The 27,406-nt window shown below is 36.8% G+C and overlaps 2 protein-coding genes across 3 annotated transcripts in view; one reads left to right on the top strand and one right to left on the bottom strand.

The window, feature by feature from the left end:
* Nucleotides 1-27,406, top strand: part of LOC127526696 (craniofacial development protein 2-like) — a 260,456-nt gene that overhangs the window by 191,815 nt on the left and 41,235 nt on the right. The gene's annotated exons all lie outside the window — the stretch shown is intronic.
* acadsb (acyl-CoA dehydrogenase short/branched chain) overlaps nucleotides 2,594-27,406 on the bottom strand; it is a 79,002-nt gene continuing 54,189 nt past the window's right edge. For both annotated transcript variants that reach the window (XM_028795237.2, XM_028795238.2), the window contains exons 8-11: nucleotides 24,901-24,990; nucleotides 10,343-10,480; nucleotides 4,792-4,891; nucleotides 2,594-3,244 (exon numbers count right to left, since the gene is read on the bottom strand). In XM_028795237.2, coding sequence (XP_028651070.2) covers nucleotides 3,168-3,244; nucleotides 4,792-4,891; nucleotides 10,343-10,480; nucleotides 24,901-24,990 — 405 coding nt within the window. In that variant the 3' untranslated portion in view covers nucleotides 2,594-3,167. The remainder of the gene's footprint in view (nucleotides 3,245-4,791; nucleotides 4,892-10,342; nucleotides 10,481-24,900; nucleotides 24,991-27,406) is intronic.

Raw genomic sequence — 27,406 nt, 5'->3', positions numbered from 1 at the left:
TGTTGCTGTTTTTGTTGTTTGGCACACACATCGAACACTCGTAGCAGGCTGGGCGTGCGTGTTTTTGATCTTGGAATTCGTCTAAGAAGCGCGGCTGTCATAACCTGTCCCACCGGGTAAAACGTAATTGATGAACCCCGTTTCACCAGGCTGCTTGAAAAAGCGCAGATGTTAAGAAATTATTACTATTTTAGTAATGGACAAATTAATGAACAGCACTGTAATTAATTCTTTTTTTTCCTTCGGCTGATAAATTATTGTCATCGAAGGTAAATTATTTAAACTTAGCTCTCCAGTCTCAACCCCGAGCATAATTAAAGTGCAATAAAATAACGTTACTGGTGACAGGCTATTGGAAGGTGTGCTAATTGACTGTCCTGTCCGGGAGAAAAAATGCTTCACACGAAGGAGAAGTTTTAAAGCGAAGGGATTAGTCTTCTGATCCTATCATCGATTAAATGAAAAACATCCGCTTAACGGGAGTATGTTGCACCAACTAAAACGATCTGGTGTGAAATCGAAACCGCAAAAAGATGGAGCAAAGTGTTGGGAGGCCATTGAGCATTTAACGCAATGAAAACAACGGCACGAAACATCTACAACCAATTCAAGTAAAAAAAATCTTATTATTGATAACAATTGCGTGGGTAAAGTTACAATAGAGAAGGGAAAAATAGGGACACAGTAAGACGCACGTTCGGGGGACAACACTGGTTCATCCCTAATCTGAAAACATATCTTTCTTAGGTTATATTCTTACTTTTTTGGTTATGTATATCTGTTACTGTCGTACCAGCGAACACTACATTTCTTTTCGAAATGCAAATCTAAAAAAACTGTACTTTCAATCATTAGTAAGTCGAGACACAGCGAAAGTGAAGTCGTTACTAGGTAAAGTGCGCCATCTCGTGGTATATGAAATAAATACAACATGAAATTTGAAATAAAATTACCGTACAGCAAAATACTCAATATACAGTATTAACAGAGAAAATAGCCATTGGTTACGTGTATAGACGTAGTTTGATCCGTTTAGAATAAAGAAATGTAATTTCAGCAAAATACCTTTTTAATAAGTGTTCTATATACTGATCCCTATTAGGGACAATTTCATATAAAATACTAAATACTCTTAATCAGTTATATATTGTTTACAATTGAGCCTTGCGGTTTACAGACCAGTGTCATAATACATACTCTACACAGGCATCGTCTAATTTATTATAAAGTAATTGATGATGAAATAAAAATTCACAATTTTTTTGCAAAAAAAAAAAGCCAACACTTATTGCCTGTTTAAAATGAGAAACATTATTGTATCTATAGGTAATGTACTGGTTAAGGCTTCTGACACACAGATCCAGGCATTGACTGCGCGAGTTGACATCAAGTCTTTGTGCATTCTTCTGGGTACTCAGGTGGTCCTCGAGGCTTCATATTAAATATTGGGCAAATTGGTCATTCTATACTGGCCCAGTGTACAAGAAAGGGTATATTCTGCTATGGACTGGCATCTTGTCCAGGGTTGGTTCTTACCATTTATCCATTGCTACCACTGTAGGCTTTAGCTACCCACAATGCTGAACTGGCTAAGTAGGTTGGAAAATTGATGGATGGGTTTATACGTCACATGTAAATGGGCATCCCTACAAAACAAACACTATAAAACAGATTACAGTACTGGAACAAAAATATGGTTTGGTTTTAATCTGAAAATTTTTACAGACATCTTAAATCAGTTCTGTCATTTACTGTCTTTTTCTGGATCCACGGATGCATCTATATATACTTGCATATATATATTCACACACACACCATATGCAAAACAAAATTTAGCTTTAGACCTTGTCCATCTATTCTGATGGTTGTAAATTCTGACAAAGTTAAAACTATCACTACAAAAAATGAGTATTGTATTATAAAGATTTCCATATAATACGTGCCTTATATTTCTTTTTAATGCATAGCTAAGGAAAGTAAGAATTAGTTGACTTGTCCAAGGTGTTACACTGCTAATTTCAGCAAACAGATTTAAACATTTGCAAACACCTTTCTCAAACAGTTTCATACAGTGTTAGCACACTACAACCTGAAGAACAGCAGTATGGTCTGTCAGTGACCAGGCAAGTTAGACAACTGAATATCTCATCCAGACACTTTTGAAAAGTTATGAAGATTTCAGCTTTAGCTACATTATATGACTTAGTAGTCTGTTTCACATTTCCATGACATTTTGAGTAAAGAGGAACTCCCTGGCCTTAAATGCACTTCTTAAAAGTACTTGCCACTGATATCACTAACTATGTGAATCATTATTTAACTAGAAAAACTCAGTTGGTTCAACTTTATTGATGCCTTTGGGAATTTCAAAGACCTGAATCAGGTCATTATGCACATACACACAAATAATGTTAATTCTTTTTCTCTATCATCTTAGGACATTTGCCTATTGTCATCTTGTAAAGTGGTCAGATTCATTTTGAGCCATCAGGAAAAAGAATAATTAATTAGTGGTAATGGTGAATGGGAGAAGGTTTAATGACTTAGTACCATTTAAAAAAAAAACAAAAAAAAACAAAACAACACACACAAATTCCTCTACCTTTTAATATGCTGTAGCCACCCTGAAACTGGTTCAGCTGCATCATGTACAAAGACATAGACAGCAATGTACAATACAAAAAACACTGTTGATCTGTAACATTGTGCTTTACAGCTACTTTTAACACCCATCTTTTCAAAGCCATAGAAGAACCTCTACAAATTAATTATTTACAGTAACTTACTAAACAACTTAACTTCAGACATGGTCAAATTGTACAAAGTAGCAGGATTAGTTATACCCATAGTAAAGTTCATGTCAATAAAGAGTTTATGATCCTATTGGTGGACAGTATACACTACCATACCCACATCAGCTTAGTAAATTTTATGAAATGGTATACAGTAATTTCCCATTTATTATAGGTTAAAAATTATTTATTATACATTACTATAGAAATTTCAACTAAAACACTGCGTAAAAATGTAAATGAATGGAAAATATAATTTATTTGAGAAAGAGTGAGAGAAAAAAACTTACTTCAAGAATTAAGTGATCAGAGACAATTTTAACAAATGGATGTTTACAGCAACAGTCCAATACCCTCTACCCCTCTCCGTTACGCTTAGGCTTGATATTCACGGTCAATGAATTTTGCCATTGTAGTAAGTTGAATGTTAGAGGTTCCTTCATATATTGAACCTATGAAAAATTCAGAAACATTGGAAAAGACATAGTTTTTAAATGATTACTACATTGGAATCACTGAGGAAAAAGAAGCCATTAAGGCTAATCAAATACTGTATTATATTTTAAAGCATTGGAAACAAATGTGTGTTTAAAACTGAAATACATTTTAGTAAAACAGCAGTTTAAACTGGTTAAAACCACACACTTGGAATTATAATTATTTTATGCCAGCCAATACATCTGTAGAATTTTGCAAAATTTTAAGGAATGTATTGAGAAATTCTTCTTCCAAAAAACATTATCCATCTTTCATTTTAAAAGACAATGGAATGAATTGCTCATGTAAACTAGATGGCTTACCATATTTAACTGTTAATATGATTTGAAAGACAAAAACTCTGTTACAGATAACCAAGTCCTTACAACAACTGCAACACACTATTTTTTGGACTGAAAGATGTGCATATAAATTGTAAATTTCAAGACTGCATTCAATCCCTGTGTGTTGAAATAAAACAAGACTTGTCCTGTTGTGAAAAAAATTAAAGCATACAGGCTTAAAATACAACTAGTCTTCATACTTTTTAAGCAATATTGCAACAAGATTTGGTTAAAGAGCACAGAAACTTTCAGAAGCTACTGTAGTTTTACAGACTAAACCAAAGTTTCCCCTACTTCTAGCACATAACAGTATAAACTATTTTTATATTTATAAACTAATTACTATTTTCTAGTAAAGATATCAACAATAATACAAAAACTGTCATCTTAGTTGTTGATTGTATTTCTTAAAATCTTATTTTTAACAGGTCACAGAAATTGTAAAATATTTCACTGCAGTTGAACTAAAATATGCAGAGTCTCATAAAAGTACTTAATAACTCTACTGTTCAACCTACAAAAACAGGATAAATAAAAAGCCGATGAAGCAAAGCACTTGATAAAAAAATCCTCAAATTAAAGGCACAGTGTTGCTAGACTGCACACTCTTTCAGTTGTTAGTGATTAACCATTGACCTGTTAATAACAAGCGCTGATTATAAATGAAATTCTATTTTCTTAATTCAAAAATTAATTTAAATATTGTATTCCAATACTGTATACCTATCAGCTGAATACCATATTCCTTTTTTGGCTTCATTTACCTATAAGTTTATAAACCTGATAAACCTTTTTTTAGTGCATGGTCTCAAGAAACCAAAGCTTATCCTGACTTAATGGGATTGAGGAAGCAAGCACACTGCCCTGGAGGGCACATGGATATTCACTCACTTTCCATGAAGATTTATTTAAGTCCATGACATCAATCTCTGATTCAAAATTCAACAAAAACACATATTAGAAAAATGTAAAAAAAAAAAAAAATAATAACTTCATTATTTTGTCATTAATATAAATAGTTTTGAAATACATATAGAAAGAAGTTGACACAGCTTGTTTTTTATCTGAGCATGTAAATACTTGTAAATACTATCAATGTGATTTCTTCATGTTTTGATGTTCAAAGCATCACATAAAAAGAGGTACACATGACAGAAATAAAAATATAAATAAAATACCTATTTTACAGTCTCTATAGAATTTTTCAATGGGATAATCTTTAGTAAATCCTACACCTCCCATCCATTCTATACATTTTGATGTCGTCAGAGTTGCCACCTGGAAGGAAAAAAAAAGTCAGAGGTCTGAATAAATTGGTTTTGGTGCCAAAAACACAATTACACAACACAACAGAGAGGATTTCAGTTGCAAAAGGCACCAAATACATGCACTGATTTTTAAAATGGGTGTCAGCATTACATGCAATTCACACTTCACATATTCTGCTCAGCTCTCCTCTTATTTGCTGTACACACAAGTAAACAATGATTCCATCTGGGGCCAAGCAAGCATCAGGCTGTTGTAGTGCGCCAGGCTGCTTATTGAATGTGTTCCAATTTATTCATTAAGCTCTTCCCATTCTCCAAATTTCAATGTTTCAACTATTAAAAGTGACCTTGGTGTCGTGTTCTAAACCTGCCAAGTTGTTAACACATATAATACATTACCTAATGGCATTAACAAGGGCGTTCATTGCATTTTTTTTTTTTTTTTCATTTTATATGTTCTATATAAGCTGAAAACTTACTTGCACTGTTCAGTCAATTATGTTCATGCTTTTAAGAGCAATCACACTAAAACATATTTAATATTCAATTAAAACATTTAAATTTCAGAATTATTTCTGAATTGGGATAAATTCAGAGACTAATGACTATGTAAAGTACTCAGACATTTCCCCACTTACATCTTTCCACATTACTTTCCTGGAAAAACGTAAAGGTAAAAATGAAGTAAAATTGTATTTTGTCATACTAATAATGTTGTGGGTATTATGTTCCTGACAGTTTCCATAATTGATTAAAATATCACATTCATAGCCAATTACCTAATCGACTCCTAATGAAAAACTGCTCAAGTGCTTTTAAGCAGGTGTACTGATTACATTTATCCTTCCATTTCCTATACTAGTGTTTTTCCCAGTAAAAGTCACAGAGGTTCAACAGCCTATTTTGGCAGCATTCATAGAAAGGCAGGAATCAACACTGGATATGATTCCAGTCCATTAAGCATACACACTAATGAACACAGCCACACTCAATCACAATGGCACAAAATGGCTGCCATGAAATAAATGGCATTTCTTTGAACTATGAGAAAAACGTGTATATCATAACTGAACAGTCACATACTGTACTATCCACATTCATGTCTTTAGTAAAGTAGAAAATTTAATAAAGATAAACACAATAAGTGAGAGAAAATCATTTAGTAGCAGCAACCAACAGTTTCTTATATTGGCCAATCAACTTTACAAATGTTTTGAAGAATTTTTCACTGTTCTTCCTTGCATAATTACTTCTGCTGCTCCAGATTTGTTGGCAGACTTGTATGAACAGTCTGATTTAGATCTTATATCATATGAGATAGAATCCATAGTTTGGAAAATTTAGGTTGTTCTGGAGGTAAACGGGCTCCTATCCACAGGTGTACATGTTAAAGTGGCTAGTGAGTGTAGATTAGCTGCTATTAATTAGGATGCAGAGTTCACAAAATTGTAGCTTGCTTTAACCATCCTGTAAAGGTAATGTACATTTCACTGTTTACATATTAACTGAAATTTAAAGTATGTGTATACATTCTAACCACAAGAAGATGCATAGGCATTCGTATACATAACTTCAAAACTTAAAATCTTTACCTTTAATGACTATTGAAATAAAAAAAACACTTAAATCACAATCTATAAATACTAGGTACCCAAAATTGCTACTTGATATGGGTTTGACTTGGAAAATGGGGTCCTACCTCTATAGTACAGAAACTGTAGCAGTCAAAGTGAGATTGTCATTTTATTGTTCAGTCCTTTATTAACACATGCTTTCATTGGAGGGCTGATACAGCAGCTTTGCAATTGATAGTATTTTCCTTTTTTTCATTCCTTTCTCCCCAGCAGACAAGATAATACTTGAAATGATGTATGCCAGGAAATGGACTCCTAGCCTCTTGAAATATGTTAATGCTACATGTGACCTTAAACTGCATTGTTCCAAGTCTAACCTGCTTGTGAATTGCGATTTTCTTTGTAGTTTCTGCATTTATGAGAAAAAAGTGTATTAAAAATAAAATGAGACAAGTTTAAATTGACCAGGGAATAACATGTTGGTCAAGAAAAATAAAATTATTCAGTTAATATGCAGATTTGAAGAACTGAATAAATCTATCACTGATATTGTGAACTGATGCTTGATAGACAGAGGGAAGTGTATTCATCACAATGTAATTGTTTAAGTAAAAAATAGAAAGAAATACAATACAATTCACTATATCAATGTACACTTAATATAAAAGTTCTAAGACTGGCTGCTATATAGTTTTGCTGTGGATGCAAGTCATTGATGTATGCATGTTACATGTAAAGGTACAAAAAACTCTGGCTATGAAGGCATGACTCTTGACCAATGAATGAATGAATTTACAAGACTGATTTCATGTTTGTGCACAACTCTGATATTCCACAAGTATTTATTTAACCGTATTTTAGCAAAGAATGCACGCGTTTTGCATGTTGAAGAGTATAAGACTGGATGAGTTGAAATATGCATTATGTATCACAAGTAACGCAAAAGATTTTCATGGACACTTTGGACATTGTTTGCGGTTATTCGGTGTTAGTCTACATAGACACCCATTCTGTCAGAAACATGATCTCCATTCTCCATGAAAACAGAAGATTAAATATTTTCCTCTGCTGTTACTACAAACCACATGGGTTAAGCGACATATTAAAAAAAAAAAAAACATAATTTTGGGTGGTGTATTCATTTAATCTATATATAAGCAGTAAGTTCCTATTTCACATAAGTAATTAAGTTTAAATCCAACACTGAAGTAAATTTCACCCAATACAAGAAAGTTGTCTTTTTTAATTAAACTGCTACTCTGAAGTACATCAGGCAAAGTTACATGCAGCAGACAAGTTTCAGGATGTATATCCCGAAGTACTATTTTTCCAGATTATATATATTAAAAATAACACAATAATACATATACAATTATAAATTTAAAGTGTTAACAAGGGCTGCTGAATCTGCTGAACAGAAAAGCATTTCTTTTCAGTTTTTAGCATGAAAGTAGGCTTTAAACACAAAATACCAGCAACTGAATGTTTTTCAGATTTTACAATTGCAATTATTCTGTACTGAGAACCACCAGAAACAAAATATCAAATTTTATATATGACAGCAATTTACACCTTTAGAAAGAAGCCTTTTGTGTGTAGTAACTGATTTAGAGTTTGCTGCTCACCTCAACCCTTGAGTAATGAGGTATGGGTGGAACGCAACTTAGCCTTATGATGTTGAATTCTCAGCATTTGTAGCAAGTTCCAAGTGGTCCTCATTTTAAGTGCTGTAATATTACTGTAAATTGTAAAATTGACTGGTTTAATTTCTTTTTTATTGTTAACTCACTACTACCGATTCAACGTAGTCTCTGCAGACAATGCTGTTGTAATGGCAAGCCATTTTAGCACAGCCTGAGAAAAAACAAGCCTTTATGTAGCATTTAAATATTATTGTGTTCATTACAGCATTATATCAAATACTCATTATACAACATTCTATATGTTCTTTAACTGATTGAGGGGCAGTATAAAAAAAGATTGTAATTTGGGATGGAGTGGAATTTCTGTCCAAGGTTCAATCCTGCCTTGAACTCTTTGCCACATTCTCAGATTAACCCTCCTGTATTTGAACTCCCTTAAATGCACTTACTTTCATTTTATATACAAAGGATCACAAAACTAACACTAGACAACTACAAATTAAAGATCCCACCACCAGTGAAATTTAGAGACATCTGTGGTTCTACGAACAGATTCAATGAGGTTTAGATTTAGAGGTCAGGAATTGGTTTGAGTCCAAGTTCTTCAAACAGTCAACAAGATTGTAGTCAAAGCATTGTTTCTCTGTATCATTTAGTTGTTTTGTACAAATGTTGTAAAAAGTGCTGTGGACTGCTGATAAAGGCCCTTGCTGCAATACAGGTTGGTGATATTTTCCACCTAGGAGACTTCCACTTATTACAAGAAATAAATGGAATCACAATAATTTCCTATGACATTACATGTGACATCAGTGTACAAGTGGATTCTCTTTTAGTATTCTTGTTTTAATAGAAAAACAAATGGAACCATGTCATCAGCATTGTTACAGTTCCTGGTGTTAGTACAAATATACAATAAGCATATAATTTTGTTTTAATAGCTTTCTTACATTTTTTTTCAACATATTACTTTTTTGATCTACTGCAAGTAATAGACTACTATCAAATAACCAGAGCCTCTGGAACGCTGAATCAAAAATATTCTGTATACCAGTGGTTCCCAAACTCAGTTCTAGGGACCTGCTGTGGCTGCAGGTTTTTATGCCAACCAGATTCACAATCGGTGATAATAATCGATAACAACTGATCTCATTTAATTAGCTGGTCCTTTTTACTCTTCTCTTATTCTGTATTCAGAAAAACACAGCAGTATGGTTTTTACATTTATAAGACATTTAGAAATATTTCTATTTTTTTCTAAAGCTATAAATGCTTAACTCTCTTTTGATGTTTTCCTATTATTTTCCCCTTTTACTGTGTAGTTTGCTGACTTCATTTAACCCTAATAGTAACAATTAACTACCAGCTTAGCAAACACCCAGCTTGATGAGAGCTGCGACGACTTCAGTGTCAGACCAGCTAATTAGTAAATAATCAATTAAATAACCAGAACACCTGGAGAAGCAGAATGAAAAGTTGGTTGAAAATATTGTTAAAGAGTTAAAGAAACAACATATTCCCCATATAACTGTTATTACATTTTAATAAAAATGTACCAAACTTAGTTTGTAATTTCTACATTGACTCCAAAACACAGAAACTGGGAAATAATGACTGTTGTGTAGTATTATTTCTAAAAGCATTTTGTCCACTTGAAAGTCAGAACGTTATAAGACAAATAAAAATCTTGCATAATCTATTGTTATTCAACAAACTTGTAAGAATCAAGTTTTTATACTCTTAGAACTTAATTCAATGTAATGCAATCTTTTTTCTCGTGTCCTTAAGTAGTCTGGAATTACAGTACGGTAATTACTTTTACATATGTACAAGATAGACTGCGTTACAATCAATAAATATAACAATTACTATTTGAAGCAGCATATTTCAAAATATTGTAGGATATTTTCATTTAAATAATTTCGCAAATACAGTAAAGGCAGTGAGGCATGCAGGTGACTTGAAAATTTTAGTTCTAACAACCAATAATTAAAACTGATTTTCTTTTATAAACTCTATATGACACAGACCAAAAAAAGTAAGTATAAAACAAAAGCCACAATAATAGTGAACAATAAAATTCACAAGCACACTTGCATCTAAAAAATGCAGTTAGTTGTATGATGAAGAAGAACTTAACAGAAGCAGCTAGCCTGTAGATTAAAAATATGAATTTGCACAAGTTTGTATTTGAAACTTTCTACAATGACTTTGATTTGGACAACACCTCTAAATATTTCTTACCTCAGATGCATAATATTTTGCCATGCAAGCTTCTTTGATAAAAGGTCTTCCAGCTTCACTTAAACGTGCTGCATTGTAGGTTAGAAGTCGTGCTGCTTCTATCTGAGTAGCAACATGGGCGATCTGATGCTGCATACCCTGGGTCAAATAAAAACAGGTTCAACTGTATGGTTTAATTTAACTTCAAATTATTAAGTAATTAGCAAAAGAAATAAAATAAGTGTTCAAATTAAAGGAATAGTTCAATAACATTTAAAATTTCACAATTATTTTGTTATCTTGGGAAGTGTTTTTGAGCATTGAGAAACCTGAACATTTCAGTCAGATTATTTAGTTTTTTTATGTAAGACTCAAAAGTCTTATATTCATACTTATTAGATCATACTTGGACATCTTCAATAGAGTGAGAAAATCCTGATGCAGCACCTTTAAAACCAAGAGTTGCTGAGTAAACCCATATAACATTATGCATAACCTGAATAATAATGTGTCTGTATAATTTATGCATTATTTTCATTATTTTTTTATAATATTTCTTTCTTTTTTTTTTTTAACTATCTGGTTGTCGTAATTTTAAACCAAGGGCCACTTTAGCACTATTATAACACTGCTGAATAACTATTAAAAATATAGTTTCAAGAGTTTGGTGAACTTGAAACTAATATAATTATCTAAGTTTAAGGATGTTTAAATTTTCTTTTGCCTTGTACAGCCATTTCCACTTGATTTTTTTTTATATCAAGCTTACAAGCCCTTCATCATTGTACTCTCAATTATCAACCAATAAAATGCTAGGAACAAAGCCACCACAACTGTCTATGTCACATTCTCAAACTGTTCTGTCGATATGTTTGTATTTTAAAACAGAAAACAATGGAGAATAATAAACACAGTGCAGTGAAATGGAGAGTTAGCCGTGCAGTTACAGATAAAGTAATTTACTACTATAACTGGAAATGTGGGATCAGTTTAAGATTAAAGTAGTAAAAATAGCAACAGAATGTGAGTATTGTTTAAATATGAGTATCTTTTGGGGCCAAAAATTCTTACCAGTTCAAAATTAATGCCTCCAAAATATTTGTTCACACAGTAGAACATAAAAAGAAATCATAATACTTGTGGCTACCAATAAACCTAAGTGTGCACTTTCACTGACTTACTACTGTAAACTTTGTGGTCACATTTTTATTAGAAAAGGCAAATGTAAGACAGAAACAGATACAAGCAGTTTGAAGCTAGCGTAAATAAAAAGACCAATTACCCCAAGTCACCCATGACCACTTCTCAACACTTTGAGGAAGATGTTAAGGTAGATAATAAAGATAGACAAATTTTGAACAGCTATGTAAGAAGGAAGAAGCCCACCATTGAGCAAAAAGTTAAAACAAGAAAAATTAGTAAGAGAGAATTAACGAGGAATACAGTTTCTCCATATCATCACACAGTTCCACAGTTACCCACTAAGTGAGCAAAAGATGTGCTTAATGTAATATTAAAAATATAAGGTCCATTGATTCTTGGTGTATGGAGCTGACTAAATATCAAATTATAAAAGTCTGGCCTCCATAAATCAGCAGAAAGAGAGTTAGGTAGTTTTCAAAAAGAGGCCAGAGCCAGCTTGACTGCAATGTTTGTGGGAGGGAAAGTGTGAAGATAGCAGTTCTCCACATGTTTTAAGGATTCAACCCAGCTGAAAATAAAAGAAAAAGTAAGAGGAAGGTAGAGGTACCATGGATCGCTGTGACTGAAATGTTCGAAGAATATAGTAGTCAAAACTACTGCCCAGAGTGTAATATTCAGAAGAGCCCAAAGCAGATAAAGGATGTAGCTTCCACCAATTCAAAGGCTCTCATTGTAAAAGACTTGAGTGAAGTGGAATGCTGCCGTCTTTCAGCACCATGTCCATAATCCATTGGAGTCATAAAAACCTCCATTAGAAAGGGGAATGTAAACCTGCTCTGATGCTTTTCAGCAGGGCACCAGAAGTGCAACAGACCCAGCATTCCCAGAAGCCTATTTTTTTCAAATAACTGGAAAAGAAATGAGGACTTTCACTTATAAGAAGTTAAAAGAGAATATAATACAACAGATGAGCATGTTGCCTGTGGTTGTAAATAATACATTTATACTTGATATGGTTGCAAGGACCACATGGCAAGAATCATGTCACATGAGAAGATAGGCTCCTACACTGCATAATCCTCTCTTTTGCAATGTCATACATATCCAAAATGCTCTAACTACACCCCACTGGAAAAAAAAATAACTTTGAAGAGAGACTACTGGGTGTAGTGCAAAAACACAGACATAATGATGATAAAACCTATAGGCAGTCAGGTAGCTCTTTACTCAAACAAATTAGTTCCATTTGAAATATATTTTTAACTGTGAAATATACAAGTGGATTGCTAATTTATGAAACTGCATAACTTTCTATGGGTTACATTGTTGGATGGCTTGGGTCTGAATGTGCTGCACAGAGATTTTTCCATTTTATACTCTCTGTCCAAACATAGACCACTGAGTTTCACTATAAACTTGTACAGCCTCTTGCGGGAAATAATAAAATTCTAAATTACCCAACAAAATGAAATCACTGAAATTTAGAATTTTGCATTAAGTATGTACTGTATTTAAATTTATTTATTTATAAAAGTTGCACAGCCCGAAGAGGCAACGTGGGTCCCCCTTCCCAAGGGCTCACCACCTATGGGAGGGGCCAAGGAGGTTGGGTGCAGTGTGAGTTGGGTGGTGGCCAAAGGCGGGGACCTTGGCAGTCCGATCCTCGGCTACAGAAGCTGGCTCTTGGGACATGGAATGTCACCTCTCTGAAGGGGAAGGAGCCTGAGCTAGTGCGCGAGGTTGAGAGGTTCCTGCTAGATATAGTCGGACTCACCTCGACGCACAGCTTGGACTCTGGAACCAATCTCCTTGAGAGGGGCTGGACTCTCTACCACTCTGGAGTTGCCCCCGGTGAGAGGCGCCGAGCGGGTGTGGGTATACTTATTGCCCCCCGACTTGGAGCCTGTTCATTGGGGTTTACCCCGGTGGACAAGAGGGTAACCTCCCTCCACCTTCGGGTGGGGGCCGGGTCCTAACTGTTGTTTGTGCGTATGCACCGAACAGCAGTTCAGAGTACCCACCCTTTTTGGAGTCCCTGGAGGGGGTGCTAGAGGGCATACCTTCTGGGGACTCCCTCGTTCTGCTGGGAGACTTCAATGCTCACGTGGGCAATGACAGTGAGACCTGGAAGGGCGTGATTGGGAGGAATGCCCCCCCCCGATCTGAACCCGAGCAGTGTTTTGTTATTGGACTTCTGTGCTTGTCACGGATTGTCCATAATGAACACCATGTTCAAGAATAGGGGTGTTCATATGTGCACTTGGCACCAGGACACTCTAGGCCTCAGTTCGATGATCGACTTTGTGGTCATGTCATCGGACTTGCGGCCACATGTCTTGGACACTCGGGTGAAGAGAGGGGCAGAGCTGTCAACTGATCACCACCTGGTGGTGAGTTGGCTTCGATGGTGGGGGAGGATGCCGGTCAGGCCTGGTAGGCCCAAACGTGTTGTGAGGATCTGCTGGGAACATCTGGAAGAGCCCCCTGTCAGAAGTAGCTTCAACTCCCACCTCCGGCAGAACTTCGACCACATCCCGAGGGAGGTGGGGGACATTGAGTCCGAATGGGCCATGTTCTGTGCCTCTATTGTTGAGGCAGCTGACCGGAGCTGTGGCCGTAAGGTGGTCGGTGCCTGTCGTGGCAGCAATCCCCGAACCCGTTGGTGGACACCAGCGGTGAGGGATGCCGTCAAGCTGAAGAAGGAGTCCTACAGGACCCTTTTGTCCTGTGGGACTCTGGAGGCAGCTGATAGGTACCGGCAGGCCAAGCGGAATGCGGCTTTGGTGGTTGCTGATGCAAAAACTTGGGCATGGGAGGAGTTTGGGCAGGCCATGGAGAACGACTTTCGGACGGCTTCGAGGAGATTCTGGTCCACCATCCGGCGTCGCAGGAAGGGGAAGCAGTGCAGTGTCAGCACTGTATATGGTGGGGATGGTGCGCTGCTGACCTCGACTCGGGATGTTGTGGTTCGGTGGATGGAGTACTTTGAAGACCTCCTCAATCCCACTAACATGCCTTCCAATGAGGAAGCTGAGCCTGGGGACTCAGAGGTGGGCTCCCCCATCTCTGGGACTGAGGTCACCGAGGTGGTCAAAAAACTCCTTGGTGGCAGGGCCCCGGGGGTGGATGAGATATGCTGGAGTTCCTCAAGGCTCTGGATGTTGTAGGAGTGTCTTGGTTGACACGCCTCTGCAACATCGCATGGACATCAGGGACAATGCCTCTGGATTGGCAGACTGGGGTGGTGGTCCCCCTCTTTAAGAAAGGGGACCGAAGGGTGTGTTCCAACTACAGAGGGATCACACTCCTCAGCCTCCCTGGAAAAGTCTATTCGGGGGTCCTGGAGAGGAGGGTTCGTCAGATAGTCGAGCCTCGGATTCAGGAGGAACAGTGTGGTTTTCGCCCTGGTCGCGGAACAGTGGACCAGCTCTACACCCTTAGCAGGGTCCTGGAGGGTGCATGGGAGTTTGCCCAACCAGTCTACATGTGTTTTGTGGACTTGGAAAAGGCATTCGACCGTGTCCCTCGGGGAATCCTGTGGGGGATACTCCGAGAGTATGGGGTACCGGACCCCCTGATAAGGGCTGTTTGGTCCCTGTACGATCGGTGCCAGAGCTTGGTCCGCATTGCCGGCAGTAAGTCAAACCCGTTTCCTGTGAGAGTTGGACTCCACCAGGGCTGTCCTTTGTCTCCGATTCTGTTCATAACTTTTATGGACAGAATTTCTAGGCGCAGCCAGGGCGTTGAGGGGGATTGGGTCACTGCTTTTTGCAGATGATGTTGTCCTGTTTGCTTCATCAGGCCGTGATCTTCAGCTCTCTCTGGATCGGTTCGCAGCCGAGTGTGAAGCGGCTGGGATGGGAATCAGCACCTCCAAATCTGAGACCATGGTCCTCAGCAAGAAAAGGGTGGAGTGCCCTCTCAGGGTTGGTAGTGAGATCCTGCCCCAAGTGGAGGAGTTCAAGTATCTCGGGGTCTTGTTCACGAGTGAGGGAAGAATGGAGCGTGAGATCGACAGGCGGATCGGTGCGGCATCTGCAGTAATGCGGGCTCTGCATCGGTCTGTCGTGGTGAAAAAGGAGCTGAGCCGCAAGGCGAAGCTCTCAATTTACCAGTCGATCTATGTTCCTGCCCTCACCTATGGTCATGAGCTATGGGTAGTGACCGAAAGAACGAGATCGCGAATACAAGCGGCTGAAATGAGTTTCCTCCGCAGGGTGTCTGGGCTTTCCCTTAAAGACAGGGTGAGAAGCTCAGTCATCCGGGAGGGGCTCAGAGTAGAGCCGCTGCTCCTCTGCATCGAGAGGAGTCAGATGAGGTGGCTCGGGCATCTGATCAGGATGCCTCCTGGACGCCTCCCTGGTGAGGTGTTCCGGGCACGTCTAACCAGGAGGAGGCCCCAGGGAAGACCCAGGACACGCTGGAGGGACTGTGTCTCTCGGCTGGCCTAGGAACGCCTTGGGATTCTCCCGGATGAGCTAGAAGAAGTGGCCGGGGAGAGGGAAGTCTGGGCATCTCTGCTCAAGCTGCTGCCCCCGCGACCCGACCTCGGATAAGCAGAAGAGGATGGATGGATGGATATTTAAATGTTTTTACAATATTTGGTGTTATAAAGGTAAAACATCCAAAATCCAAAGAAGAGATCAATTAAACAGCAACATTTTTAGCTTCTTACATCAAATGTAAGATGGTAATATTAATCTTTTCATTCATTTGCTCATATGCTAGAAAGACAGAAGCTAATTCATCAGAAGACCTGCTAACTGTTGAATCCCTGCTCTTCTAATGAAAGAAAAAAATATAATGGACATATATTCACATAATGGCAAAACCAGGCAGCATATTAAACTGAGGAGAAAAAAGTTGACTCCCTACAAAAAAGGTTAAATTAAGATGTTATATCTGTAAATGTGACTGCTATTCCACATGAGGACTACCTGGCAGGGATCAGATGCTGAAGATGTTGTTAGGTATAAATCTGGAATGAAAGACTGAGCATCATGAAAGAAATGTGCCCTGTGATGCAAAGCATAAGTCTTCTCCAGACTCACTTGCTCAAAAATAATAGCTATATAAATACAGTACTGTGCTACATAACAATTAGTACTGGTGATAATGGAGAGAAAAACTGTCAGCTACACACTGCCTCTTAATAGTACACAGGATGGATAGCTACTCTGGAATGCTAGAACTAGCATATTTTGTATTATATGGAAAACTTCTTTGCATCAGATATGCTTGCAAGGACTTACTTTCCAATTTGTTGTACAGTATATAGTCTTTAAAGGTATGTTAATATTAAATTCTGTATTAACTTAACGGAGCAGAATGGATAACCAAGATGAAATCAGATACCAGTGGTGTTGTGGGGTGCATCCAGGGCTTTAGTCCCAGATCTTGGAGAGAACTGTTGTATAATCTCAGGTTTTCAGACCCTAACCTTGCATGAACAACAGCGCAAAAACCCATGGGGACCCCCAGTCTTTGAGTGTGTAGAACTCCATGGGGAAACTCCCCCTCTCTTTGACTGCATGAAAACTCAAGGGGGAACCCCACAAACCTTTTCCAAGTAACATACTTGAAGGATTAATGGCATCAATATGGGGTTTGTTAAACCCCTAATAAGTGCTAAAGCTATTGATGCCTCTGGCCGGTACTCATCTAAGTGTGCCAGTAGTCAACAGCAAAAAACAATGCTTGCTAACCACTGACCTTTGCTGAACCTTCTCTTTCTATTTCATAACATGATCACATCTTTTTACTGTCCAGAACACTGCCCCATCTTCACTCATCTGTCCACCCTATTGGTTAATGGTACTACAGTAATCCCTTGCTATATCGCGCTTCGACTTTCGTGGCATCACTCTATCGCGGATTTTATATGTAAGCATATCTAAATATATAACGCAGATTTTTCGCTGCTTCGCGGGTTTCTGCGGACAATGGGTCTTTTTACTTCTGGTACTTGCTTCCTCAGTTGGTTTGCCCAGTTGATTTCATACAAGAGATGCTATTGGCGGATGGCTGAGAAGCTACCCAATCAGAGCACGCAGTTAAGTTCCTGTGTGCTGCTGATTGGCTCAGCGACGGAGTGCTGCATTAACCAGGAAGTCTCATCTCACTTGTTCAGCATTAACGTGCTCCTGCTACTGCTTCAGGGGCTGTGTCCAAGCGCCAACAGAAGATGCACATGATTGCAGAAAAGGTAAAAGTTTTGGATATGTTGAAGGAAGGGTACAGCTACACCACTGCAGGACACCATTACGGCATCAATGAGTCCACGATTCTTTTTATTTAAAAAGGAGGAAAAGCATATAACATCTACGGCCACAGTGTCCTTTAACCAGGGCGCAAAACGAGTTGCAAGTGGATGTGATAAGGCAGTAGTCTGGATGGAATCTGCTTTAGGGATTTGGATTGAAGAGTGCTGGAAGAAGAACAACGGCGGTGCTACACAGTTGCCTGAAGAGGCTCCTTTAGAAGAGCTGTAACGCTATCCTTTGTTGTGCAGTAAAATTAAACTCAATCATTATCGGACAAGTCGTCGTGTCATTGTTGGTGAGTAACCATAATTAATTATCTACGTACAGTACTTATTACATGTACATAGTTTAGTGTCACTGTACACACATTTTACTGTATACAATTTTTCTTGCATTGTACGTATTTATTGCTGGTGGCCTGTCTGTCGTAATGGCTGTAACATAAGTGATATCGGAGACGCTCGATATCTTTAAAATAATATTTAGGTTTTACTGTATATAAACTGTGTTTACATACATAATTGCAACGAATCTTACCTAATATCTAAGATAATACAAAGGGTTTATGCTGTATAATTGTGCGGGAAATGTTTATAATAGTGTGGGAGAGTTTATAGGGGCTTAAAATATATAAAAATAACCATATGAACATATGGTTTCTACTTCGCGGATTTTCACCTTTCGCGGGGGGTTCTGGAACGCAACCCCCGCGATGGAGGAGGGATTACTGTATTTGTGTGGTCTATCAATCATTTTTGTTGTAGCCTTAATTTGCAGAAAGTATACTCTCAAGCACAGCACAGAGCATAAAAAAACAGCATAATTTTAATAAATATTGAAAAACTAGCAAAATACCCGCGCTTCGCAGCGGAGAAGTAGTGTGTTAAAGAGGTTATGAAAAAAAAAAAAGGAAACATTTTAAAAATAACGTAACATGATTGTCAATGTAATTGTGTTGTCATTGTTATGAGTGTTGCTGTGTTTTATATATATAATATTAACACACACACACACACATAAACATATATATACATATATATATACATATCTACATATACATACGTATATACACATATACACATCCACATAAACATATATATACATATACAAATTTACATATCTACATATACATATATATATATACATATATATATACATATATACATATATATATATATATATATATATATATATATATATATATATATATATACACATATATATATATATATATATATATATATATATAGACATACATACATATATACATACATACATTCACATATATATATATATATATATATATATATATATACATATGTACTTATTGGCTCCTGTATTTAGGATATAGCAGGTTGGATAATGGACGGATGGACATCTGTATGCATAGCCGTATTTGCCCGTTTTCATTTTTTTTCTTTGTTCAGTAATATTTCAGTAAACCCGGAGCTTGTCAGTTCAAATACTGGTACTGACACCACTGTGTGACCCTGAGGAAGTCACTTCACCTGCCTGTGCTGCAAAAAACAAAAGTAATGTAACAAATTGTACCTCAGATGTTGTAAGTTGGTGGAATAAAGGCATAAGTAAAATAGATAAATATGTATTATACACATAGGAACTATTCATTTATTTTCAGTTAAGTCATCTGCAGCAAACTTTTATAAATGAGGGTTTCTGATTTTTAGATTTTTCTTCATTGACGTTTTCTCTTGGAGAGCTTTTTTCATTTCATTGAAAATGAAAGCAGCAGCTGCCAAAATATGTAGCTTTCTTATTAATTTTTCAACATTGTGTAAAATAAATGTATAAAGTAACATAAAAGGTTTAAATACTGGTTATCCTTTTACACTAAAATATTACTAAAGAGATACAAAAAAAGTAAAATGGATATGTTCTTTTTCTTTAAGGAGATTAAATATTACTGAAGAAAGAAAAAAAAAATTAAACAGCCAAATGGGGCTATGCATACGAACTTAAAAGGTTTAAATAAAACAGAAATATATATTTTATTTTTACTTGCTTAACTTGTGGAGGGTGTATCCTGTAGCAAAGCCCTAACTTTTTTCGTGAAAGCCCGTTTCAGTCAATAAGTCTTAAAAACAGGTGTAAAGATATTGACAATAAGCTACGCAAACCCAGGAAGACATGGAATCGTTTAAATCAAGTATCATTACATCTTCCTTTCTTAAAGAGAAGTAAGGCAGTACTTATAAGCTTACATATTCATATATAGACATACATATATATATATATATATATATATATATATCCAAAGCCGTGCAAGCACACTCTTGAGAATGCAACGTATAGTTGTACAGAAGAAAAGCAATCTTGCCTCAAATGAATGGCAACCTTTTGTAGGTCTATGAACTTAATTTAAACTTTAGGTTTACACGGTGCTTTCTTTCCGAAGTACCTGCACTCATGAATATGTCTGTATGTGTCAGTCGGTCAAATCCACGCGCTTCGCACCGGCTAAGTACCGCTTTTAAATTTTTATTAAGAAGAAAATTAAACGTTTTTAAATTGAGGGAAAATATACTAATAACAGTTTGTTAAGGATCTGTTTTTTTGTGAAGCTGCCTTTACTCGAGTGATCACTTCGACCTGACTTGGTGGCCAAGTATAAGCGTTACCTGGTAGGTAACCACCCATACAATCAGATTGTGAATCAGACTACGAATGCCGTGAATGTAATTACACACTCACTGCACTTGCTTACGGTAATCGAACCTCGGACGTCAGCGCTAGAGGGGCTTAGCAGCGGTGAAGTATTGCTTTTAAATTTTAATTAAGAACAAAAGAAAACCTCAGAGGTTCGATTCCCGTAAGGGAGTGAAGTGAGTGTCCGGTTACCTACTAGGTAACGCTTATGGTTGGACAGCAAGTGACGTAACATCAGCCATGGTGCCTTCAGTTGTGAGAAGCAGATCATAGAATGATTGAAAATAGTTTTGCATTTACCTTTTTAGTAAAAGGCGAGCTTTTAAGCATGGGAAATCACCCCGTAAATGCACACGTTTAATTGCACATGTGTTAATATGTATGGTTACACAGTATTAAAAGACAGTGAAGAACGTGATTTACCTTTGTTCCCGCGTTTGATAAAAGGCGAGCTTTTAAGCCTGAGAAATCACCCCGTAAATGCACACGTTTAATTGCACGTGTTAATATGTATGCTTACACAGTATTAAAACACACTCAAAAATTAATGTCATTTACCATCAGCCACGGTGCCTTCAGTTGTGAGAAGCAGATCATAGAATGATTGAAAATAGTTTTGCATTTACCTTTTTAGTAAAAGGCGAGCTTTTAAGCCTGAGAAATCACCTCGTAAATGCACACATTTAATTGCACATGTGTTAATATGTATGGTTACACAGTATTAAAAGACAGTGAACAACGTCAGTTACCTTTGTTCCTGCGTTTGATAAAAGGCGAGCTTTTAAGCCTGAGAAATCACCCCGTAAATGCACACGTTTAATTGCACATGTGTTAATATGTATGCTTACACAGTATTAAAAGACAGTCAAAAATTAACGTCATTTACCTTCGTTCCCGCGTTTGACTCGTGCTGTAAATCTCTTCCTTGTTTTTAGTTCATGTGATTACGTAGGAGGCGTGATGACGCAATATGTGACTCCGCCTCCTCCATTAGAGTATATGGACAAAAAATATGTTCCAGTTATGACCATTACGCGTAGAATTTCGAAATGAAACCTGCCTAACTTTTATAAGTAAGCTGTAAGGAATGAGCCTGCCAAATTTCAGCCTTCTACCTACACGGGAAGTTGGAGAATTAGTGATGAGTGAATCAGTCAGTCAGTCAGTCAGTGAGGGCTTTGCCTTTTATTAATATGTATAGATAAAAAATGTATCGACAAATAAAAAAAAAACATATTAGCTAATTTTCCTTTTTCTATATTGTCACCAAATTTTAATCAAATGTATCGAGGTATTTTTGAGATTTTGGTGTAGTGGGTTTATTGCTAAACACTGACATATTGAAATGTCCTTTCTTAGTGACTACAGTAATCCCTCCTCCATCGCGGGGGTTGCGTTGCAGAGCCACCCGCGAAATAAGAAAATCCGTGAAGTAGAAACCATATGTTTATATGGTTATTTTTATATTGTCATGCTTGGGTCACAGATTTGCGCAGAAACACAGGAGGTTGTAGAGAGACAGGAACGTTATTCAAACACTGCAAACAACCATTTGTCTCTTTTTCAAAAGTTTAAACTGTGCTCCATGACAAGACAGAGATGACAGTTCTGTCTCACAATTAAAAGAATGCAAACATATCTTCCTCTTCAAAGGAGTGCGTGTCAGGAGCACAGAATGTGACATAGATAGAGAAAACAATCTGTAGCAAACAAATCAATAGGGCTGCTTGGCTTTTAAGTATGCGAAGCACCGCGACACAAAGCTGTTGAAGGCGGCAGCTCACACCCCCTCCGTCAGGAGCAGGGGGGGGCGAGAGAGAGATTGTTTTTCAGTCAAAAATCAATACGTGCCCTTCGAGCTTTTAAGTATGCGAAGCACCGTGCAGCATGTCGTTTCAGGAAGCAGCTGCACAAAAGATTGCAACGTGAACATAATCTTTCAGCATTTTTAGACGAGCATCCGTATCGTCTAGGTGTGCGAACAGCCCCCCCTGCTCAATCCCCATACGTCAGGATCAGAGAAAGTCAGCGCAAGACAGAAGAGAAAAGTAAGCAATCTAGCTTCTCAGCCATCTGCCAATAGCATCCCTTGTATGAAATCAACTGGGCAAACCAACTGAGGAAGCATGTGCTAGAAATTAAAAGACCCATTGTCCGCAGAAATCCGCGAACCAGCGAAAAATCCGCGATATATATTTAAATATGCTTACATATAAAATCCGCGATGGAGTGAAGCCGCTAAAGGTGAAACGCGATATAGGGAGGGATCACTGTACCTAGTGCCTTAGATGAACCATTCTGCCAAATTTCAGCTTTCAACTAAATGGATTATGTGTGTGTGTGTATATACATACATATACATACACAGCTCAAAACTTTTAGAACACCTCAGTTTTTACAGAAAAGAATGCAGTGTAATGACTTAATGTTTCATGAAATCAAGGCATACAAGAAATAAACAAAAATGAACCAAGGAATCATTAAGTGTACAAACTGTTATTTTTGATTCATCAAAGTAGCCACCTTTTGCTGATATAACAGCCAAACTGTGATAACCCTTTTATTCAGAATGCCAGTCACCGTGCAAGTCACCAACTCTGCCTCCAGCAAAAGAACCCCAGACCATCATACTTCCTCCTTTATGACCACAGTGTACCCATCTTCTGATGGCTAGTTCCAGCAAGATAATGTATCAGGTGTCACAAAGCTCAATAAACTCAAACTGGTTTTTTGAACATGACATCATTGTACTCAAATGGCCTCCACGGTCACCAGATCCCAATAAACAGAGCACCTTTAAGATGTGGTGGAACAGGAGATTCACATCATGGATCGACTGCGTGATGCTGTTATGTCAATATGGACCAAAATTCATGAGGAATGTTTCCAGCACCTTGTTGAATCTATGCCATGAAGAATTATGGCAGTTCTGAAGGCAAAAGGGGATCCAACTCGGTAGTAGCAAAGTTAACCTAATAAACTAGCCGGTGTGTGTGTGTGTGTGTACACATATATTTATCAGTCTTCGTTATGGGTAGTGATCATACTTGAGCTTGGTGAAACACCAGTAAAATAAACAAGTTGTACTTTTTAAAATAACTGCCATTAACACTAATACACGTGTTATGATGTTCACAAAACTTTCAATGCCATTCAGACAAAAGGTTTTGTCTTGATTGTACAGCCACTATTCTTTAGTTGATGTAATGCGTTCAACATTGACATACGTATGTTGTCAGTTGTCCCAAAGAGGTGGCCTTTCAGAATGGAGAAAAGGTGGTAGTCACATGGGCCCTTTTTTGGAGTAAAGGGTGAGAATTGCCTCTCTTTGAATCCATGGCTTCTCACAGCAGACTTTGTATCCCATGGAGTATGAGCAGACACATAATTGTGAAGCAGAAGGGGGTGGCTTTTAGGTTTCCTCTCTGTTTTTCTCTAACTGACTGTAACAAAAATCAAATCAATCATTGAATGGTTATGAGGGATTTATGAGGCATGTAATCAATATTGTATACACCCTCAGTATCATAAAAATGGTATCCATGGTTCTGCCTATACTGGCTTAGCAGTGTAAAGTTTCATCCCCAGTTGTAAAACACTTCCTAAATTTGCCCCAGACAATATACAGTAGCTTGATAGATGCAGTGCAGTGATGTTTTATTTCAGGAGTCAATGATGTAGACAACCAGCACTCAAAGACCTTGCTCGGGTTTAATATCAAGAATAATCTCGAGCACCATCACAATTCAAATCTCAATTATGATTTCCTCCACAGTAGCAAAACTGTCTTCTATCATTAACGGTAAAAGATGCTTAGATTTTGGGTCATCTTTGACAGACATCTTGTTGCAAAAGAATTCTGCAGCCTACCTCTTGTCTGTGGCATATGAAGGGGACTGATCCTGGTCCTGGTCCTAGTGGAATAGGTGAAAATGAATCTCCAAAGTTGTACTGTTCTCTAGTATTACAGATTCAATGATCTTATGCCTGAGTGATATTAGAGATTCATTTATATTATAATACTTGATTTTGCAGCTTTCAGTAGCATCAATGTTGAATAGTTCTTAAGCAAGCAAAAAATACTATAAATTAAAAATTTTAATGCACATATTTTAGTATACAACTATTAAACTCTAGCTACTTAATCATTTCAGATTCAGGTCCAATACTTTTTTTTATCACATCTCTTTTTTTAGATAAATCACTGGCATTATTTTTAAATTTTACAATGAGAGCTCAAATTTAGCAGGTCAAAGACACCAGACATAGTTCTGTAAACGAAGACTATTAAAAAGTATAAACAAATCACCACAGGTCATTTTAATTGATAAGAGTGGAAAAAACATGCCTGCAAAATCAGTATCCTATAACATGAAATAAAAAGTCTATTTAAAAGACAAATTAAATACCAGTGACTTACAATACAAAGTGTTAATTACATTTAACAGGAATAATTAGAGTAGAATGTTTAAGTGAACTATCACACAATAAATGGAAAAATTGTACCTGAAAGTCAAAAATCCTTTTTCCAAACTGAATTCTTTGCTGTGTATATGGAATTGCATTATCAAAACAGCCCTGAGCCAGTCCCAGCATCTAAACAAGAAGAGATAAAGTGATGTATTTGTTAATTACTTGTAGCATTTTAATAATTAAATCAAAAACTGACAAAGACAATATAATACTTTTTTCACTAAGAAGACCTTTGTTTTATGAGGGTTTCACTTCTGCAGACACATTTATTTGTATCTAATTTATCAAGCCCCACATTTGACAATTCATGATCAAGTGCTTGACTGTCTACATAATGACATATCTATGTAGCAAGGTTTTTGAAAAATACATAACATTATCCCACATGCCTCTCATAATGCAACCTTATTATATTTATTTTTTGAAAACCTTATTTATTTTGACCCAATGTCATTATAAACAAAGGCAGTTAGTAATGGGTCCAATGAAAAGAGTTACAGAGCAGCTATTTGTCCTACTGCATTGTCACCACAAATTATTTTTGCCTTTTACAGTCGCGTGTTCATTATTTGTCTCTTGGGCATTTTTTTATAATGTATTCCAAAACAATAGTTAATGTTGCTCTCAGATCACAAAGCCTATAAGTTGTTATCCTTCTAAATGGAGTTCACATCCTTTTGTAACATTTTGAAATGTCAATGATAAATAATACATTATTATAAACCCAATTTTTAATATGTTAGAAAATATATCCAAATAATATCTCTCAGTGTCAGGGATATAGTTTAAAGGTTTCATATTAACCTTTTAGACAAACAGATTTCCTCATAATAATCACAAAAATAAATGGAGAACTTCTATCTAACTCTACCTCTTCAGCAGTGTGGTCCTGTATCATTTTATCCATATATTCACACGTGGTCACTAGGACATCAGGAGATTTAAAAATAAATATACTGTAAACATTTACAATAAAATAAAAAAATCATAGGATGAGTTGACAACTAATCCACAACAATCATAGTAAAAGGGCAAGGCATCTAGGTCTGACTATGAATTTCAATGTCACAGTACTCTTTTTTGGTCATTTCTACTCCTTGGCACATGGGGCATTGTAACGGCCCCAGAAATAATACATGAAACACCTATAAAATGAGGCCTCACTAGCCAACACCTAGGAGATACGACTCCTCTGACACTTTATGGGGACATAGTTTTCTTTGTGATAAATACAGGGATGATATAACAATGGGAAAGTTAGGACGATTCCAAGAGCCTGTGACTGACAGGGTCATAGAAAAATAGGAAACATAATTTTATCAGTTTTTATTAGTTAGCTTTTGGAATTATATGTAAAGGAATACTTTACTTATAATTTAGAAGCTAATTTTTTTTGGCAAAAGTAGCAATCCAGGTAGGCTCTACATTGTATATCCCCCTGGATTTTGCTTTGCTTAAATTAAAATGCTGAAGCCAAATTCCAGTTTCCAGAAAACAAAGTCAAGTGTATATAGTTGTTGGGGGTCATTATTAAAGATAAAATCAATTTGCAGAAACCTTGGTTAATTGCTAAGAATTATCCGCGCTGTTACCAAAGGTTTGTGAAATCCAATATAAAATTCTTCATAAAATCTATGCAGTTATTTATAAGAGAAATACTTCATGTTATAGATATTAATTGCGCATTTTATCATTCACAAACCTGATGAAGTTTAACTAGGCAGCCTGAAACTTTTGAGATATTGCCTAAAGTTTACTTTGTGAAAATATAACTGTCTACACTTAGACAATAAAAACATAATTAAAACTGTAACAATATTTTGCACTGTGTGATTGCCGCATATTATGTTTTATGTCTTTAAAGACATGGGTGTAGTTTAGCAGACTGAAGCTCTGCCAAAACATACATTTTAGTTTCATTCACATACTTCTTCTCATTCATCCACTACATATATAACATCTAGGTATCCTATCTATGACGGTGTAGTTCATGACATATAAAATCACTGAGCTGGATGTGCTGGTAGAAGGTACACAGCAGTATCAGATTAATAATTATTAAAAAAAGGAAAATTATTGAAAGAAGTAAGTCACAACGTGTTTCTTGATGTCCCCAAGTTAATTTCACAATCAAACACACCTGTTTTACTGACTATAAGACTTATGCCCTCTGGAGATGATCATTCAGGCAAAATAATACAGACCACCATTCTTTAGGTTGAAGTACTAGAACAATAAATAAATAAATGCACTCCACACAGCAGTCCAGGGTCAGATTTATAGAACAAGAGATTTAAAATGTGAATACACAACATTCCACGCAAAAGTCAGGATTTATAAAAGAACACTTGATAGGAGAACTTGTGCAGATTTATGGCATCTCGGACCCATTCATATGCAACATTACAGAACAACTGGGAAATGCTGAGACCCTTGATCAAGTACGAAAATGAAGTCAAACAAGGTAAATAATGACTCACATGCCTAATAATTCACATCACTAGGTCATTATTATGATGTGCATTGATGTGACAAGCAT

This window comes from Erpetoichthys calabaricus, chromosome 2 (assembly GCF_900747795.2).
Source record: "Erpetoichthys calabaricus chromosome 2, fErpCal1.3, whole genome shotgun sequence".
Taxonomy (NCBI): Eukaryota; Metazoa; Chordata; class Cladistia; order Polypteriformes; family Polypteridae; genus Erpetoichthys; species Erpetoichthys calabaricus.
This window is presented reverse-complemented; position numbering and strand designations above follow the sequence as displayed.